Consider the following 16,766-nt stretch of genomic DNA (forward strand, 5'->3'; position numbering starts at 1 on the left):
TAAAAAGCAAAATAAATCCAAAGCAAGCAGAAGAAAGCAAGCAAGCAGAAATCAATGAAAGAGAAAATCTTCATTGGATAGAAGAGAAAAATAAGAGAAAAATTAAATCACAAGTTGGTTCTTTGAAAATATCAGCAAAATTGGGAAAACTTTAGTGACTTCAAAATGAATATGAAGGCTTCCCTGGTGGCGCAGTGGTTGAGAGTCCGCCTGCCGATGCAGGGGACACGGGTTCGTGCCCTGGTCCTGGAAGATCCCACATGCCGCGGAGCGGCTGGGCCTGTGAGCCATGGCCACTGGGCCTGCGCGTCCGGAGCCTGTGCTCCACAATGGGAGAGGCCACAGCAGTGTGAGGCCCGTGTACCGCAAAAAAAAAAAAGAATATGAAAAGGCAAGGGACCTAGAGTATCCAAAACAATTTTGAAAGAGAACAAAGAAGGAGTACTTACACTCCCAATTTCCAGTCAGTATAAAGCTACAGTAACTACTTAATTACTGTGGTATTATAGCAAAGATAAGCAATATAGATCAATGGAATGGAACTGAGAGTTCAGAAATAAACTCTTACATTTATGGTCAATGGATTTTCCGTAAAGGTGCCAAGATAATTCGATGATGAAAAAATAATCTTTTCAACAAATGGTGCTGGGGAGGGAGGAGATATGGGAGCATATGTGTATGTATGGCTGATTCACTTTGTTATAAAAGAGAAACTAGCACACCATTGTAAAGCAATTATACTCCAATAAGGATGTTAAAAAAAAAATGGTGCTGGGAAAATCAAATATTTACATGCTAAAACCAAAATAAACTAAGACCCTTAATTCATATCATATGCAAAAATTAACTCAAAATAGCTCATAAACCTATATGTGGGAGCTAAAACTGTAAAATCGTAGGAAAAATATTGGAGAAAATCTTCATGACCTTGGGTTAGGAAAAGAATTATTAGGTATGACACCAAAACATGATCCATAAAAGAAAAAAAATGATAAAGTGGGCTTCATTAAAATTAAAAACTTTTGCACTTCAAAAGATACCAGTAAAAGAATGAAAAGACAAGCCACAGACTGGGACAAAATATATGCACATCATGCAACTGATAAAAGATTTGTTTTCAGAATGTGTAAAGAACCTTTTAACTCAGTAAGCAAACAGCTCAGTATAAAAATGGGCAAAGGTTCACCAAGGAGGCTTTATAAATGGCTAAGAAGTATATGAAAAGATGCTCACCATCACTAGTCATTAGGGAATATAAATTAAAACCATAATAAGATACCTCTAATACCCACTAGAAGGGCTGTAATAAAAAAGACAGTATCAGTTATCGATGAGTGTGTAGAGAAACTGGAATTCTCATACGTTGCTGGCGGGAACGTAAAATGGTACAGATACTTTAGAAAAGTTTGGTAGTTTCTTAAAAAGCTAAACATAAACTTAACACAAGACCCACCAGTCCCACTCCTAGGAATGTCCTTAAGAGAAATACTTAACACAAGACCCACCAGTCCCACTCCTAGGAATGTCCTTAAGAGAAATGAAAATATGTGTCTGCAGGAAGTCATATATACTATTAATTATAACCGCAACCTGGAAAGTCCATATGTCCATTAACTGGTGAATATATCAACAAGGTGTGTTATATCCAAATAGTGGAATGCTGTTCAGAAGTAAAAAGGAACAGACTGTTGATACGTGCTACAACACGAATGAATCTCAAAAACATTATGCTAAGTGAAAGAAGGCAGCTGCAAAAGACAACATATTTTTATGATTTCATTTATACGAAATATCCAGAAAGGGCAAGTTTATAGAGATAGAAAACAAATCAGTGGTTGCCTAGGGCTGGAGATGGAAATGCGGATTAACTGCAAACAGGATGAGGAAACTTTTTAGGATGATCAAAGTGTTCTAAAACTGGATTGTGGTGAAAGTTGCACAACTCTTTAAATTTACTAAGAATCATTAAGTTGTATACTTACAGCAGATACATTTTATGCTATATAAATTATCCCTCAGTAAAGCTGTTAAAACAAAAATTTGGGGATACATGAACGTCTTAACACATTCTTTCAGTACGCCCAGGGTTGTCTATAATTGTATATGACTACTTTTATTTTCCCACACTTAACAATCCTATTGCGTGTAACATTTATTAACTTATTTTATACCTGATTCCTATTAGTGAAGAAGTCGAAACACATTTCACTCATTGTATCAAATTGTCCCATGTGAGCCAGCTATTTCAAAGAAAGCAATTCTGGAATATGAATTGGCTTATTCAGACCTTAGGTAAAGTTTAGACCTGGTGCATATATAATTCACTAGGGGTTGAAAGACTTATTGCGCCTCCCAAACTTTCTCATCATGAGAGGAGTAACTGGATCTCTCAGAATTTGGTGAAATATCTAATTAATGTCATAATTGTACTTTTGGAGTAGGGAATTGATAGGTGTAACTATCCTATTGTACTATATGAGGATGAGAAACAAAGTGAGTTACTCAAGGTCATATTTCAAATCAGTTGAAAAGTCATAAACTCAGATATGTTCCCCACCACCCCCCAGCTAGAGTGGTATCATAGACATAATTCCCTTTCAAGGAAATATAGTCAGTTGGCTGTCAGTCAAGTCCATTTGTTACTGGGGTTGAATTTAGAAGTTCTTTCCTTTCATATATTTTTCTTTTCCTTTGATTCTTTAGTTGGATTCCCACTATTCACTAAATCCTTCTTTTTTAGCTCTTACAGTTCAACCCTGTGGAGCGTCTTGGTGCTGGAGTTGCTGGTGTTGAAGATATCAAATCTCATCCATTTTTTACCCCTGTGGATTGGGCAGAACTAATGAGATGAACATAATGCAGGGTTCTCTGCACACGTTCTGATCTTCTCTGTGACAGGCGTCTCCAGCACAGAGGTAGCTCTGCCTTACACTCAGTTATGGGGCACCAAGCATTGGGATGAAGATCTTTAGAGGAAATGGAGAAAGAAAAAGCCTGAGAGAGAACAATTCCTTTACAGTTACTGTCTGGACAAGATATTGGCTACATTTGCAAGGGGCTGTTATGTACAAACCTTTAACTGAGGTGTGATCTTTATTTTATCTGCACTTAGTGTTGCAGGTGAGTTGTAAACCCAACTAAAAGAGGAATGCCCTTCAAGACCTTCCTCTGATATGAAGCTCCAAGTGTAGAATGAAGTGTTACTTGAAAGGAGGACCTTTACATGGCAGCTGACAGTGCTTTCTGCTAACCAGGATTGGTTTAATATGATCAAATTAATATTTGCTGAATAATATACTAAAAGTGCTTCATGAATAATGTCATCTATGGAGCTTAAAAAGTGAGAAAAAAAGAAAATACACGTCATGTCTGATAGGAAAACTGAACCACAATGCTATATAATTAATGTATGTCGAATATGGTCCCATAGTCATTCTTCCGGAAGTCCACGTGAGAAGAAAACACTTCATGTTGTCAACTGTGTACTTTGTTGGTTGATACTGCTAACAGAAGGGTTCATATGAACACTCTCTCTTTCGCTCTCTCTCTCTTCATCTTTATTTTTTCACTTTCTACACCATTTGTCTATTCTCTCATGTTCTGTTCTTCCTACCCCTATTAATACATATGCAACAAAAAAGGGAAGGGAGTATTTATTTCCCCAAATTGTATCAACTTAATAAGAACTAAAGAATCATGTGAAATAAACGTAGTAAAAATTTAAATCTCTCTTTCATTTAATTGCTTAAGATTTTTTTTCTTTTTTTTCCAAAGGCCTCTCTTCCTTTCATTTTGGAATGTTAACAATTTCTGCTTCTTATTATGCTTGACTTCATTTTAGTTTTATGGCTTAGTATCCTAAGAACCAAAGGATCTCATCTAAATGGGATTGAATGGCAATCCTATTTTATAATGTATTGACAGGATTTCCAGATTTGACCTCCAAATCTACTTGACGTCGTGTAGAAAGAACATGAGTATTTATACATCTCCAAACATTTGTATTCGTTATTTCCTTCTGTTGCTAAGATAGCTCCTGTAGTCATGCATTGTTTACAACAATTTACAAAATTTTAAGTTAATGTCTATTCTTTAAACTTTATCCAAAGAAGAAAGAATAAGTCACCACTTTCAAGTTAGGAGCCACAACATAATGAAAGTTTTCTGTATGTTTTAATTCTTTGTATTTTTGAGATCTGTGTGAGAGCCTGTCCCTACTCCAAGAGCATCTGTACAGCTTCCAGCTGCCATTGGCCAGGTCTGCCCATCAAATTAAATGGAAGCAGAAAATGCTTTAGTGACACAAAGGAAATGTGCAAGCATTTTTGCTTTTTCTATTATCCTACTCCCCCATTTTCCTTTTTGGTCCCCTTATAACCTGAAACCCAGCTGAAGTGCTGCAACAACACTGGGATGGGGAGCAGGTCAGCAGGATCATAGCTCAGTCAAGATGACATCACTCCCTGGAACTGGATTTCAACTCACCAGCCCCCTGGCCTCATAACAGGAACTTATGCAGGTGAGACACAAGAATGACTTCCTGTGTAGGACTAGTAGGAAATCTGTAAGTAGTTAGAACTGGCCATTACAGAGCTTCCTTCCAGAAGTGCCCTATGACATGAAAGTAGGACTTCACGGCTAAGGTGAAGCTCCCAGCCCTACCACATGATTTGGGTCCCTTGGATTCAAAGGACAGTGTTAACAGATGGTTGCTGTGTTAGTGTGTTGACAGAATTCCACTGCTTCAGTTTCTCTCTCTCTCTCTCTCTCTCTCTCCGTGTTTGGAATTGTGCTTAATGTAAATACATCATTCATAATCATGGTAGACATGAATTATATTAGTATTAGTATATTAGGTATTAGTATATTATTATATTAGTATATTAGGATAAATAGCTTTGGGGTGATGGACCCAAGTCTGCTTTTACTTTGTTTTTTTTTAAAAAAAAGCTTTTCCTTTTTTACAATAATTAATTAATTTTTGGCTGCACTGGGCAGTTTTCATTGCTGCAAGTGGACTTTCTCTAGTTGAGAGCACAGTCTCAGTAGTTGTGGCACATGGGCCCAGTTGCTCCACGGCATGTGGGATCTTCCTGGACCAGGGCTCGAACCCATGTCTTCTGCATTGGCAGGTGGACTCTCAACCACTACGCCACCAGGGAAGCCCCTAGTCTATTTTTACTTGATGATGTATATTAGAAATATCAAAATCAGAGAAGAACTTACCACTTAGTATTTCTCATTTGATTTTTTACACTTGTTTTTATTTTTTTCTCATCTGATTTTTTTTATTGTAGTAAAATTTACATAACATAAAATTTACCATTTTAACCACTTTTAAGTATACAATTCAGTGGCATTAAGTATATTCACATTTTTCCCCAACCATTACCACTATGCATTTCAGAACTTTTTAATCATCCCAGACTGAAACTCTTTACCCATTAAACAATAACCTCCCATTCTTCCTCCCCACAGCCCCTAGTAACCACTCTTCTACTTTCTGTATGAATTTGACTCTTCTTGGTCTCTCACAGAAGTGGAATCATATAATATCTGTTCTTTTATGTCTGGCTTATTTTACTTGGTATAAGGTTTTCAAGGTTCAGCCATACTGTAGCCTATATCAGAATTTCATTCCTTTTTAAGGCTGAATAATATCCCATTGTATGTGTATATCACATTTTGTTTAGCCATTCATCTGTCAATGGACATTTGGGCATTTCTACCTTTTGGCTGTCATAAACAGTGTCCTTAAGAACGCTGATGTTCAAACATCTGTTTGAGTCCTTGCTCTCTTTTGATTTTATACTTTTATATGAAAGTACCGGTGTCCTTGACTGTTATGTTACTATGTTCTTTATAGGAGAGCTTTACCAGTGGGTTGCCAATAACTTGGTGTAATGCCACCTATCTTCAGACAAGGCATGAAAATCTACCATTTCCGTTTCACAGAAGGGTAAGATGAGCTTCCTAAGAGTAAAAAAGAATGCCGTGATTCTAGCAGCTTGTTTTAACTATGATATGAGTTAATACTTTTTTGGAACGTGTATCTTTTCAACTTACTTGTTGTAATAACTGACCTCTTGTTAACATATTTAAACCTGCCTTTTAAACCTTTTTAAACAGCTGTATTTCCTGTTGTGTTTTGACCCTCAGGCTTTTCCTACCCTATCCTATTTCAGAGTCACTGTGAACCAAGATTGAGTTTGGCTTTTATATAGTGCATTTAATGAAGAATTTAAAATCTATAAATAATATTCATGCTATGACCAGTAACATTATGTTAGGGCCCTATATGCCTTAGTTGAATTCACTTGTTCATAATTTATGACTCTAGAGAGAAATCTGACTATAGCTCTGAAAGGTTCTTTGCCTCTCAGGGGGCCCTTCCTAGCATCTTTATTGGACTCACTTAGGGATTAGTTTATAGCAAAGGCCAAGGCATAAGAAGCATCATCTTTCTTCTTAGAGTAGTTGATTTAGCCTTTGGTATTTCTAAATGCTCTGGGTAATGAATGAAGCCTCATATTTCAAGTTCTTTCTTCGAGGATTGTGGAATATAATAGAAAGTCTTAGAGTAGTATCTGGTCTTGTCTCTGTAACTAGCTAGCCTTTTCTTTTAACTTTAATCAAATAACAATATTCTAGACCTGTTCCCTCACCTATAGAATGAAAAGGTAGTTGAGTTCTAAGCTTCCCAAGTATACGGCGGCCTTTCTGTTTTTCAGAGTGAACTAATTTGATAAACCAACATTGTAAAAATAGAAGGTTAATGAAAATCTTAAATTGATACTTAACTGTTTTCTTATAATGTTTTTTTCGTAATCCCAGATACTTGGCTTACTGCCATTTACCCACTCAGTAGCATAGCCCTTAGTGGTTATGTGGCTATAAAAATTAAAAATAGATTGAAATATTAAAAGGCTATTTCTCAGTCAGCTCTATGCTGGAAAAGGAGAGTTGAAAGTCCAGATAGAAGTACACAGAGGTGAAAGGAGGGTAGGACACACCTACATTTATTCACTTCTTAGACCTTTCTCAACAACCGTGGTGGTTTTCCTACCCCCATTGCCCTCATCTATCATATTTTATGTGTTTATTTGACTCAATTCTTGGGCAGGCATAATCAGAGTACAAAATTGATACTTTCTGTTCCTATTTAATGTAGAACATTAACCTCTACCAGTCTAGGTAATTTGGACTTTTGAGTATTTGATGTCTACTCAGCTCATTTTAAGGATTTCATATTAAGTCCTCATGTTGAAGGGTTACTAAATGGCAAAAGCTGTGAATTCAGCTCTTTCTAAGTAAAGTTGTAAACATAGTAGCCGTAGGGAAATGGGAAGCAAAGTACTACAGGTTTTTGTGACTTGGCATCACTTAATCTCTCAAGGACAGTAAATAGGAAACCGGAGAACAAGTTTCCTTTTTTAGGAAGATTTACAATAGTGGTGATATGTAGTCAGATGGCATAGCATTGCATTTTTTGTCCCTATCGCATGACTTCTTCCCTTGATCCAGGGATCTATCTCAGGGAGAAACAGCAGCAGAGAAAATGTGTGGAGGTGTAAGAGAGAAAGTGACTTGAGTGTTACTCTAGGAAAGTGAAGCAAGGTACTCGTCAGGCATGTTGGCCCAGGTATCTGGAGCAATAGAGAGCGTGTTTTTTTGAGCTAGATTTAAAGTGCTATTCTTTGATCTTCCCCCAGCAAGAGTTAGGCAGAAACTGAAATTGTTCCTCCTATCCCACGACAAAAGATGCTGAACTAACTTTTTGGAAAGGATTAAGTGACATGCTTATCCAGAGTTGGTTCTAACTCTGCTTTCTTGCAGAAGACAGCTGGTGAGTGTCTACGAAGAGCTGCTTTCATTTCTCTGGGCAGGAAAACCTCTTATTGAATGGGGTAAGGAAGAATGGCAAATGAACCAGCTTTTAGTCACACTTAGAGATGTTGGCATCCTGCTTTTGTAAGTCTCAAAAAATTTTCATATCAAAAAGGTAACTCTTCTGGGAATGTTGATCAAATTCCTCCTAAAGCTAATCCACAAGGCAGGAGTTTGACCAACCCCACCCAAAGAGGCAAATGTCAAAGGGGATTTGACAAACGTAAAGACATTTGAGTCTGTTTCAGTGCCCAAATAATGACTGCAGTGTGATGTTGCCCTTATCATATGGGAGACAGACATGAAATTGACTCAGTTGTGACATAGATAGAAAATAAGAAGAAAAGAAGGTGTAGTGTTGGCAAAACAAAAAATCTATACAACTATTCAGTCTGGGTTGTTCTGGAAAGAAAATGTGTTAGATATTTGAAGGATCTGTCTTCAGCAAAAACATTCTAAATGCCTAAGAAAACTATAAAACTGAACACGTCCCCTCCCTATGCTCTCCTACTCTTTTTTCATTCTTCTCCATCTTCCTCTCTTCATCGCCTCTTCATCTACCCACCCTGCCTCCTATGGGTTTCTCTGGTCACTGAACAAAAGACATGGTACCTGTCTTCAAGGATCTTATAAAACTCAGGGGAAATAAAGCATAAATAATAAGTAGGGCAGAATGTTGTGTTACAGGGTACAAATAGAGTATGGTGAGCATACAGAGGAGAGATCCGAGGAACTGCAGGAAGGCTTCCTGTATTGGAACAAAACTTTGACCTTTGAATGGTATTTTTAAACATAAGGACTTTTCTTTTTTCCAGATTTTGTTTGGGAAGAAGGAAAGTTTCCAGTGGAACAAAAAAGAGTTGTATACAAAGGCATGGAGCTGGAAAAACATAAAGCTGTGCATGTTGTGTTTGGGCTGGTGTGTAGGCATATGAATTTGAAGGGTGGGTTGGGGCCAGATTAAATGCCACGTGGACATTTGGACTTCGTTCTCTAAGTTGTAGGGGACTTTAGAGAGATGACATTATTGCAGGCTGCTGTTAAAAAGGTAACTTTAGGGTTAGAATGGAGAATAATATTGGAGAGAAAGTGATAAGAGACAGAGAGATCAGTTAGGAGTCACTGCAGAAATTCAGGCAAGAGATAAAGTCCTAAGTTCAGGAGATAGAAAACAAAAGAGGGGTACATGACCGTCCTCTCATCCATGTCTCTCAGGTGTAGAGTTTCCCTATCAAATAATTGCTTTCCTTTTTTTACGAAGCCAGTTTATACTAGGAGATACCGATTTGTTGTTTGTAAAATCACCCCCAAGGAATCACCAGAGAGACAAACCAGGAGAGCTTCTACACTTTTTCCGCATTGGTTGATAATGGTGTTTACTATTCTGAGCTTAAAACCCCTGGGTCCCATCTCACCTTCTTTCATCATTTTGTGATACTTCTTCCCACCTTTTAAATAGTTGGTCTTCCTTTCTATTTGGATGGTGTTCTGCTCTTGCTCTTAGATGGTGTCCTGTCAGGTGATTGCTCTCCGCTCTGACCTACCTTTAGCTTAGCTTAGTGGTCCTCAAAAAGAACAATTCCAATCTGGGTCAAGGAAATACAGCGATTTTCACTTTTCTTGTGGCTTTAAGTTTGAAATTACTCCCCCCCAAAAAAGTTTTAGGGAAATGACAAAAAGGGGTTCCCAAACCATCAGCATTAGCATCACCTGGGAACTTGTTAGAAAAGCGTATTCTTGAACTCTGTTCCAAATCTACTGAATCAGAATTCTGGGGGCTGGCACAGCAATCTGTTTGATTTAGCAAGCCCTTCCAGTTGATTCTGATGCATGATCAAGTTTGAGAACCACTGCCTTAGTTTAACGTCAGTTTATTGCCTCTGCTTTGTATGAACATAAACATCCTTCCCCGTGGTGTGTGTTTTGAGTTTGAAGACACTTCCCAACACTTAGCATATTTCCCAGAAGGCTGGCCCAAGCAGTTTTTGCCTTAATGGGAACAGATGACCAGAGAAGATAGATAATGAGGACAATAAGGAGGAAGGGAAAAGGCAAGGGGAATAGCCAGTTGGATAAAGAAAACATCAGAGGAGGGGGCAAAAGGAGGCATACATGGTGGGGAGTGATTCTGTCCCCGCAAAGAGACGCAGCCACTTCCGTCATAGTTACTAGATTCAAATGACTCATCCATTTAGAAGTAGGATAAGCATTATAATCATAATTCTTTTGATTACTTGTTGTATACTGCTGGGTTGTTTGCTCATTCTTAAGCAGAGCCACAGTGGAAATTTAGTGTTTAGTCCCTGCGTTGTTCAAAATCTGAATGTAAAGAATCTAAACCAAGTTTGAGAAAGAGGCCAGAATGTTCTCATCTCATTCTGAAGGGTAGCAGAGCAGCTCAGTGTTCTCTTTAGAACTGAGGGACTTAGCTTGGGATGCTTTCTCGGTAGACTTGGTTTTGCCTGTTGAAAATGGGCACCAAGCTTCACAGGAGTAAAGTAAAATGTATGAAATGTTCCCTGAAGGCTTTGTGTGTGTGTGTGAGGGGGTGGGTGGTGAGGGGAATGTGGGTGACCCACTATTTTCCTATTTTTCACTTTAAATTAAGGCTCTTTTGTTTATAAGGTACCAGGTTTATTAGATGAGATGATCAATAAAGTATATTTTGACCAAATATATATTAACCTCTCATGAGTATCTGCAAGATGTTTAGGTAATTTCATGTTTTCAGTAGGTGGGGTTTCAGTGTTGGCACTGGCTTCACATGTCTCTGTGTTCTTGCTATGCCTAGACTCAGCCTCAACAGTAATGTGCTATCCTTAAAAATTACACTATTTCCTTCTCTTTTTTTGTTGTTATATATTTTATTTTATTTTATCGTCTTTATTGGAGTATAATTGCTTTACAATGTTGTGTTAGTTTCTGCTGTATAACAAAGTGAATCAGCTGTACATATACATACATCCCCATATCTCCTCCCTCTTGCGTCTCCCTCCCACCCTCCCTATCCCCCAAAATGACACTATTTCTTAAGCCGCCATTGATAGGACATGCTTTGCACAGTTCTTTTTACTGGTAGACAGAGGTTCCCCCAACACCTGCTTGTCCCTGCTGATTATGAGCAGAGGCGCACCACGCAATTCTGGTTAGGGAATACAGTATCTGGTGAACAGAAAAAAGCCCCTGTGCCCCTAAGAGAAGCAACCCTCCTGCTGGTAAGCGTCCTCTGGGGCTGTTTCCCCCAGTCCTCTGGCCGCAGAGGCCGGACTCTTCCCACCGTGTCGTCACTCTCTCGTTCGCTTGCTCCTCTAACCTGTGTTTCAAGTGTAAGGCCCTGAGCAGCTCCCGACAAGCGTGATGTGGGTAAAGGGATGCTGGATAGAATCTGGTAGTTTGAGAAAGAACTGCTGCCTGCTTTTTATTCTCTCACCTCTCACTTCAAACCCTAAACTTTCCTCATTCAACTCACCCCTCTGGGTCATACCTCCACCTAACCTGACTCCAGCAGGACCTGAAAGTTCACTCAGGCTCGTATTACCTTAACATCAAAGGCCACTTCAAGGCAAAGGGCTTCTTTGTGCCTGCACCTTGTTCCTGTGGTCAAAACACGCCCCCCCCCCATCACACCCTTCTTGATTGTAAGGATCCCCTGAAGATTGCCAGTCTGGATCTCGCCCTGGCCATTTCTTTGGCCTTTGTGATGCTCATCAGTCTTGGCGCTCAGAAGGCAGAAAGCGACAGCCATCCTGACGTTGCCACTCTCTATCCCTCTGCTGCAGATTGAAGCCCTGTCCGGCAGCTTATTTCCTCTGTGGGCTGTCGTGGTGTGAGGGAGCCGAGGGGAGAGTGGTGGCTGCCCGCTGCAGCTGTCTCCTTTAGAATCATCCACCCCCATTCCCCAGGTGCCAAAATAGCTCGCCGGGTTTAGAATGCTCCCCGTCTCTACCTCTCCCACCCATGGCAGCGTTGGTAGCAGCTTTCCAACGAGTCTTTTGTTGTGGAAGCTCTAAACCCATGGTAGGGAAATTACCAAGAGACTCTTCCACAGCCTGCCCTCCCTCCCCTTGCTCCGTCTCTTTCTTCCCTTCCTTTGTCTCCTTCCGTAGCTGGGGTCAGAATCCCTAGCCAGACTGAGAGCATGGTTGCGATTCCAGGACCCAGATGCCAATGTGTGGCAGCATCTGGCTTCTTGGCAAGCGTTGCCGGCAGTTGTGCTGGCTGCTTCTAGGCCTGTCATGTGGCTGAGCCCGCTAATGGGGGCCCTGTCACAAAACAGAGTTTCTTTGAGAATATGGTTTCAACCAAGGAGCCCACCAGAAAACAATGAACTGCACTGAGAGGACATGAATTATTGGGCAGGGTGACTGCAGACTAGAGCTTTGATGCTGATCCTGGACCTGTTTTGCAAAAATTCCTGTTTCATGTTGTTGGAGTCTGCTCCTCCTGTAACCTTACCTTCTTGTGCTGTTAGTGTTTTAGGTGCCTTAAGGCATGGAGCTCCTTGAAAGAGAAACACAAATCACGAAAAATGTTGAGATAAAATCCTGCTCCTCAGAGGCGCCTGTTTGGCACGGTGAGCGCATGATAACAGCTTGCTTTAGAAAGGTGACATTTCTGCTGAAGGCTGAATAATAAAACATGCATTTTAAAAACTCAGCTCTTCCCTGTCTTCTGACGGGTGACTTTTGGAGTGAAGGCCATTTCTTCCATGTGAAGGGTCTTTTTTGAGGCTAGCCTCTCCAGCCCTAAACAGGGGTTGGTTAACTCTTGTCATCATTGATGTGGCCAAGGAGCTCTTTAAATTAATTATCACATAATAGGGCTGTTAGTACTTTTTTTCAAGGTGCAAATACTGAGTACTCAGAATGTGTCAAGCATTGACATTGAGGCATTAAGGAGCAGAGACAAAGATGAAGAACACCACAGAGTTGCTGCCCTCCCCCAACCCAGGATGCAGGCCCCTGGTGCCCAGATTACATATGCTTCCAGGACAGGGCAGTGATATGCTCTGTGTTTTACAAAGGGAGGAACTAAAGTCCCGAGAAGTTGCCTTACCCCAGTTGGCATGGCAAGCTAGTAAGAGCTGTGATTGAAAACTGGGTAGCTGTACTTCTTCACTAAGCAGATATGTGTTGGATTCTTAGGTTATAAACGCCTAAGGGCAGAGACTATGTCTCTAACTTTTTGCACATCTGCCCCCAATTAGCATCCTCTACTCACTCATGACCCTGTCCCCGTACATCTCACTTCAACACACTCATGTGGGCACGCACACACACACACACACACACACACACACACACACACACTAATACAGGGACTCTACAAACTGAGGCCAAGTTCTTCCTGTGACAGGCTAAAGGAAGGAATCAAGAGGAAGGATAAAGCAAAAAATTAGCTTGAATTAAAAGATGGTGATGATCCTGGGAAGTTGGTGGTAATGATGGCAGTAGCATACTACTCACATAATCCCATGTATAAACGTACAGAGCAATTAGATAAGCAAAGTCAAAATTTCATAGAGGACATTTACAACAAAACTAGGTAACAAGATACCAGGAATCCCAGAATGTGAGCAGTTGGGGACAAAATACCAAGAACCACAAGACTCGTATGATAAGCACATCCCTGTGGGAAACAAAAGGAAGAAACAGTGCAGCTTTTTTTTTTTTTTTTTGCAGTATGTGGGCCTCTCACTATTGTGGCCTCTCCCATTGCGGAGCACAGGCTCCGTTTGCGCAGGCTCAGTGGCCATGGCTCACGGGCCCAGCCGCTCCGCGGCATGTGGGATCTTCCCGGACCAGGGCACGAACCCGCATCCCCTGCATGGGCAGGCAGACTCTCAACCACTGCACCACCAGGGAAGCCCACGGTGTAGCTTTTGACTGGACCGGAGAACAGGAGAACCCTAGCTAGCCAACTGGTACTCATTAGGAAACGCAGTGGGCCAAGTTGAGGACAGCAGCTGAAGGTGAAGGCGTTTTGCCTGCTCAAACACCTGGTAAAGTGCAAAGAGCTTGCAATACAAGAGAATAAAGGGGTGGGCTCCTTGAACTCTCAAAACTGACCTGCCAGAACAGCTTTCTAGTACAGGGCCCTACACTGAGGAGAAATTGCTGGGAATGGAATCAGAACGGAGCAGGGTAGGGACAAGAGAAAGGTCCAGTTCAAAGGAAGGGAAGGGCGGCCAGGAAATTTCAGAAACCAAGACGTCATACTTCTTTTTTTTTTTTTTTAAACACTTCACAAAAACAACAGAAGAGGGAGCTCTGTGAAGTTGGAGCCTTTTAAAATTTAACCTTCATTCTCATAGTTTAAGAAAACTAATTTCACATAAAAATACACAACAGAAAAGAATCAAGTCCCATACAAAGTTATTATAAGAAAAGAAGGAGAATTAGGAGTAGAATAATATCCTTACAGATAATGAAAGCATCCTGGAAAGATGTTCTCACAAAACAGATAAAAATTAATTTATAATTTCAAAATGCACTGCAAGACATTAAGAAAATTATACAAGACAGGAAAGAACAGCATAAATCGTAAGTAGAAAACTCAGAAATGATGTGACCTCTCAGGAAAGACTTAGAGATAAAATTTAAACAGTTATTTCAGAAATGAAGATTAAACTGGGAGGACCAAAAGAGTGAATAAACGTGACAGATAATGCCTTAAGAGAAATATAAAATGAAAATTTAAAAAATTTTTCTTAATTCAGACTTTTAGTGCAGTTTCGGGTTCACAGCAAAATTGAGGGGAAGTTACAGAGAATTCCCAAAGGCCCTTTGCCCCACACATATGTAACCTCCCCCATCGTCAACATCCCCCACCAGAGCGGTGTGTTCATTACAACTGATGAGCCTACATTGACACATCATTACCACCCAAAGTCCAAGTTCATGGTTCACTCTGGGTGTCACACTCTTGGTGTCACACTTTCATTACAAATGTATAACGACACGTATCCATCATTATGGTGTAAAGAGTATTTTCACCGCCCTCAAAATACTCTGCAACTGCCTATTTATCCCTCCCTACCTCCTCCCACCCCTGACACCTGGAAACCACTGAACATTTTACTGTCTCCATTGCTTTTCCTAGAATGTCATAGATGGAATCCATGTGTGATGCAGCCTTTCAGATTGGCATATTTCACTTAGTAATATGCATTTAAGGCTCCTCCATGTCTTCATGGTTTGGTAGCTCTTTATTTTCTTCAGTAAATTTATTTATTTATTTTTGGCTGTGTTGGGTCTTCGTTGCTACGTGCAGGCTTTCTCTAGTTGTGGAGAGCCGGGGCTACTCTTCCTTGCGGTGCACGGGCTTCTCATTGCGGTGGCTTCTCTTGTTGCGGAGCATGGGCTCTAGGCGCTCGGGCTTCAGTATTTGCGGCACGTGGGCTCAGTAGTTGTGGCTTGTGGGCTCTGGAGCGCAGGCTCAGTAGTTGTGGCACATAGGCTTAGTGGCTCCATGGCATGTGGGATCTTCCCAGACCAGGGCTCGAATCCATGTCCCCTGCATTGGCAGGCAGATTTTTAACCACTGCGCCACCAGGGAAGTCCCAGCTCATTTTTAAATTTTTAATTTAATTTTATTTTATCTTATGTTTATTTTTTAAATTCTTAGCTGCATTGGGTCTTCGTTGCTGCATGCAGACTTTCTCTAGTTGCGGTGAGCAGGGGCTACTCTTAGTTGTGGTGCACAGGCTTCTCATTGCGGTGGCTTCTCCTGTTGCAGAGCACGGGCTCTAGGTGCGCGGGCTTCAGTAGTTGTGGCACACGGGCTCAGTAGTTGTGGCTCGTGGGCTCTAGCGTGCAGGCTCAGTAGTGGCGCATGGGCTTAATTGCTCCGTGACATGTGGGATCTTCCCAGACCAGGGCTCGAAGCCGTGTACCCTGCATTGGCAGGTGGCGTCTTAACCACTGCGGCACCAGGGAAGTCCCTAGCTCATTTCTTTTTAAGGCTGAATAATTTTCCATTGTTTGGATGTACCACAGTTTATTTATCCATTCATCTGCTGAAGGACATCTTGGTTACTTCCAGGATGGTTGGGCCATCATGAATAAAGCTGCTATAAATATCCATGTGTAGGTTTTTGTGTGGACATAAGTTTTCAACTCATTTGGATAAACACTAAGGAGCTTGACTGCTGGATTGTATGGTAAAAGTATGTTTAGTTTGGTAAGAAAATGTCCAGTGGTCTTCCAAAGTGGCTGTACCATTTTGCACTGCTACTGGCAATGAATGAGAGTTTCTATTTCTGTACATCCTCTCCAGCATTTGGCGTTGTCAGTGTTGCAGATTTGGGGCATTCTAATAGGTGTGTGGTGGTATCTCATTGTGGTTTTAATTTGCATTTCTCTGATGATGTATGATGTGGAGCATCTTTTCATATGCTTATTTGCCATCTGTGTATCTTCTTTAGTGAAGCACCTGTTAAGGTTTTGGCCCGTTTTAAAAATTGGGTAGCTCAGGCTTCCCTGGTGGCGCAGTGGTTGAGAGTCCGCCTGCTAATGCAGGGGACACGGGTTCGTGCCCCGGTCCGGGAAGATCCCACATGCTGCGGAGCGGCTGGGCCCGTGAGCCATGGCCGCTGAGCCTGTGCGTCCGGAGCCTGTGCTCCACAACGGGAGAGGCCACAACAGTGAAAGGCCCATGTACGGCAAAAAAAAAAAAAAAAATTGGGTTGCTCATTTTCTTATTGTTGAGTTTAAGAGTTCTTTGTATATTTTCGAGAACAGTTCTTTATCAGATATGTATTTTGCAAATATTTTCTCCCAGTCTGTGGCTTGTCTTCTCATTCTCTCGACATTGTCTTTTGCAGAGCGGAAATTTGAAATTTTAACAAAGTCTTGCTTATCAGTTATTTCTTTCATGGA

At 40.9% G+C, this 16,766-nt stretch overlaps 1 protein-coding gene across 10 annotated transcripts in view; it reads left to right on the plus strand.

The window, feature by feature from the left end:
- Positions 1 to 6,044, plus strand: part of RPS6KC1 (ribosomal protein S6 kinase C1) — a 215,744-nt gene extending 209,700 nt beyond the window's left edge. For 6 of the 10 annotated variants that reach the window (XM_029227679.1, XM_029227684.1, XM_029227682.1 and 3 more), the window contains one exon: positions 2,741 to 3,722. In XM_029227679.1, the coding sequence (XP_029083512.1) occupies positions 2,741 to 2,851 (111 nt within the window). In that variant the 3' untranslated portion in view covers positions 2,852 to 3,722. Of the gene's footprint in view, positions 1 to 2,740; positions 4,848 to 4,879; positions 4,928 to 5,866 lie in introns of those variants that run through there. The other 4 variants (XR_003794329.1, XR_003794330.1, XR_003794328.1 and 1 more) reach the window with 3 other exon arrangements.
- Positions 6,045 to 16,766: the final 10,722 nt, after the last annotated feature.

Source organism: Monodon monoceros, unplaced genomic scaffold (assembly GCF_005190385.1).
Source record: "Monodon monoceros isolate NGI ecotype Baffin Bay Population unplaced genomic scaffold, NGI_Narwhal_1 Super_Scaffold_18, whole genome shotgun sequence".
NCBI lineage: Eukaryota > Metazoa > Chordata > Mammalia > Artiodactyla > Monodontidae > Monodon > Monodon monoceros.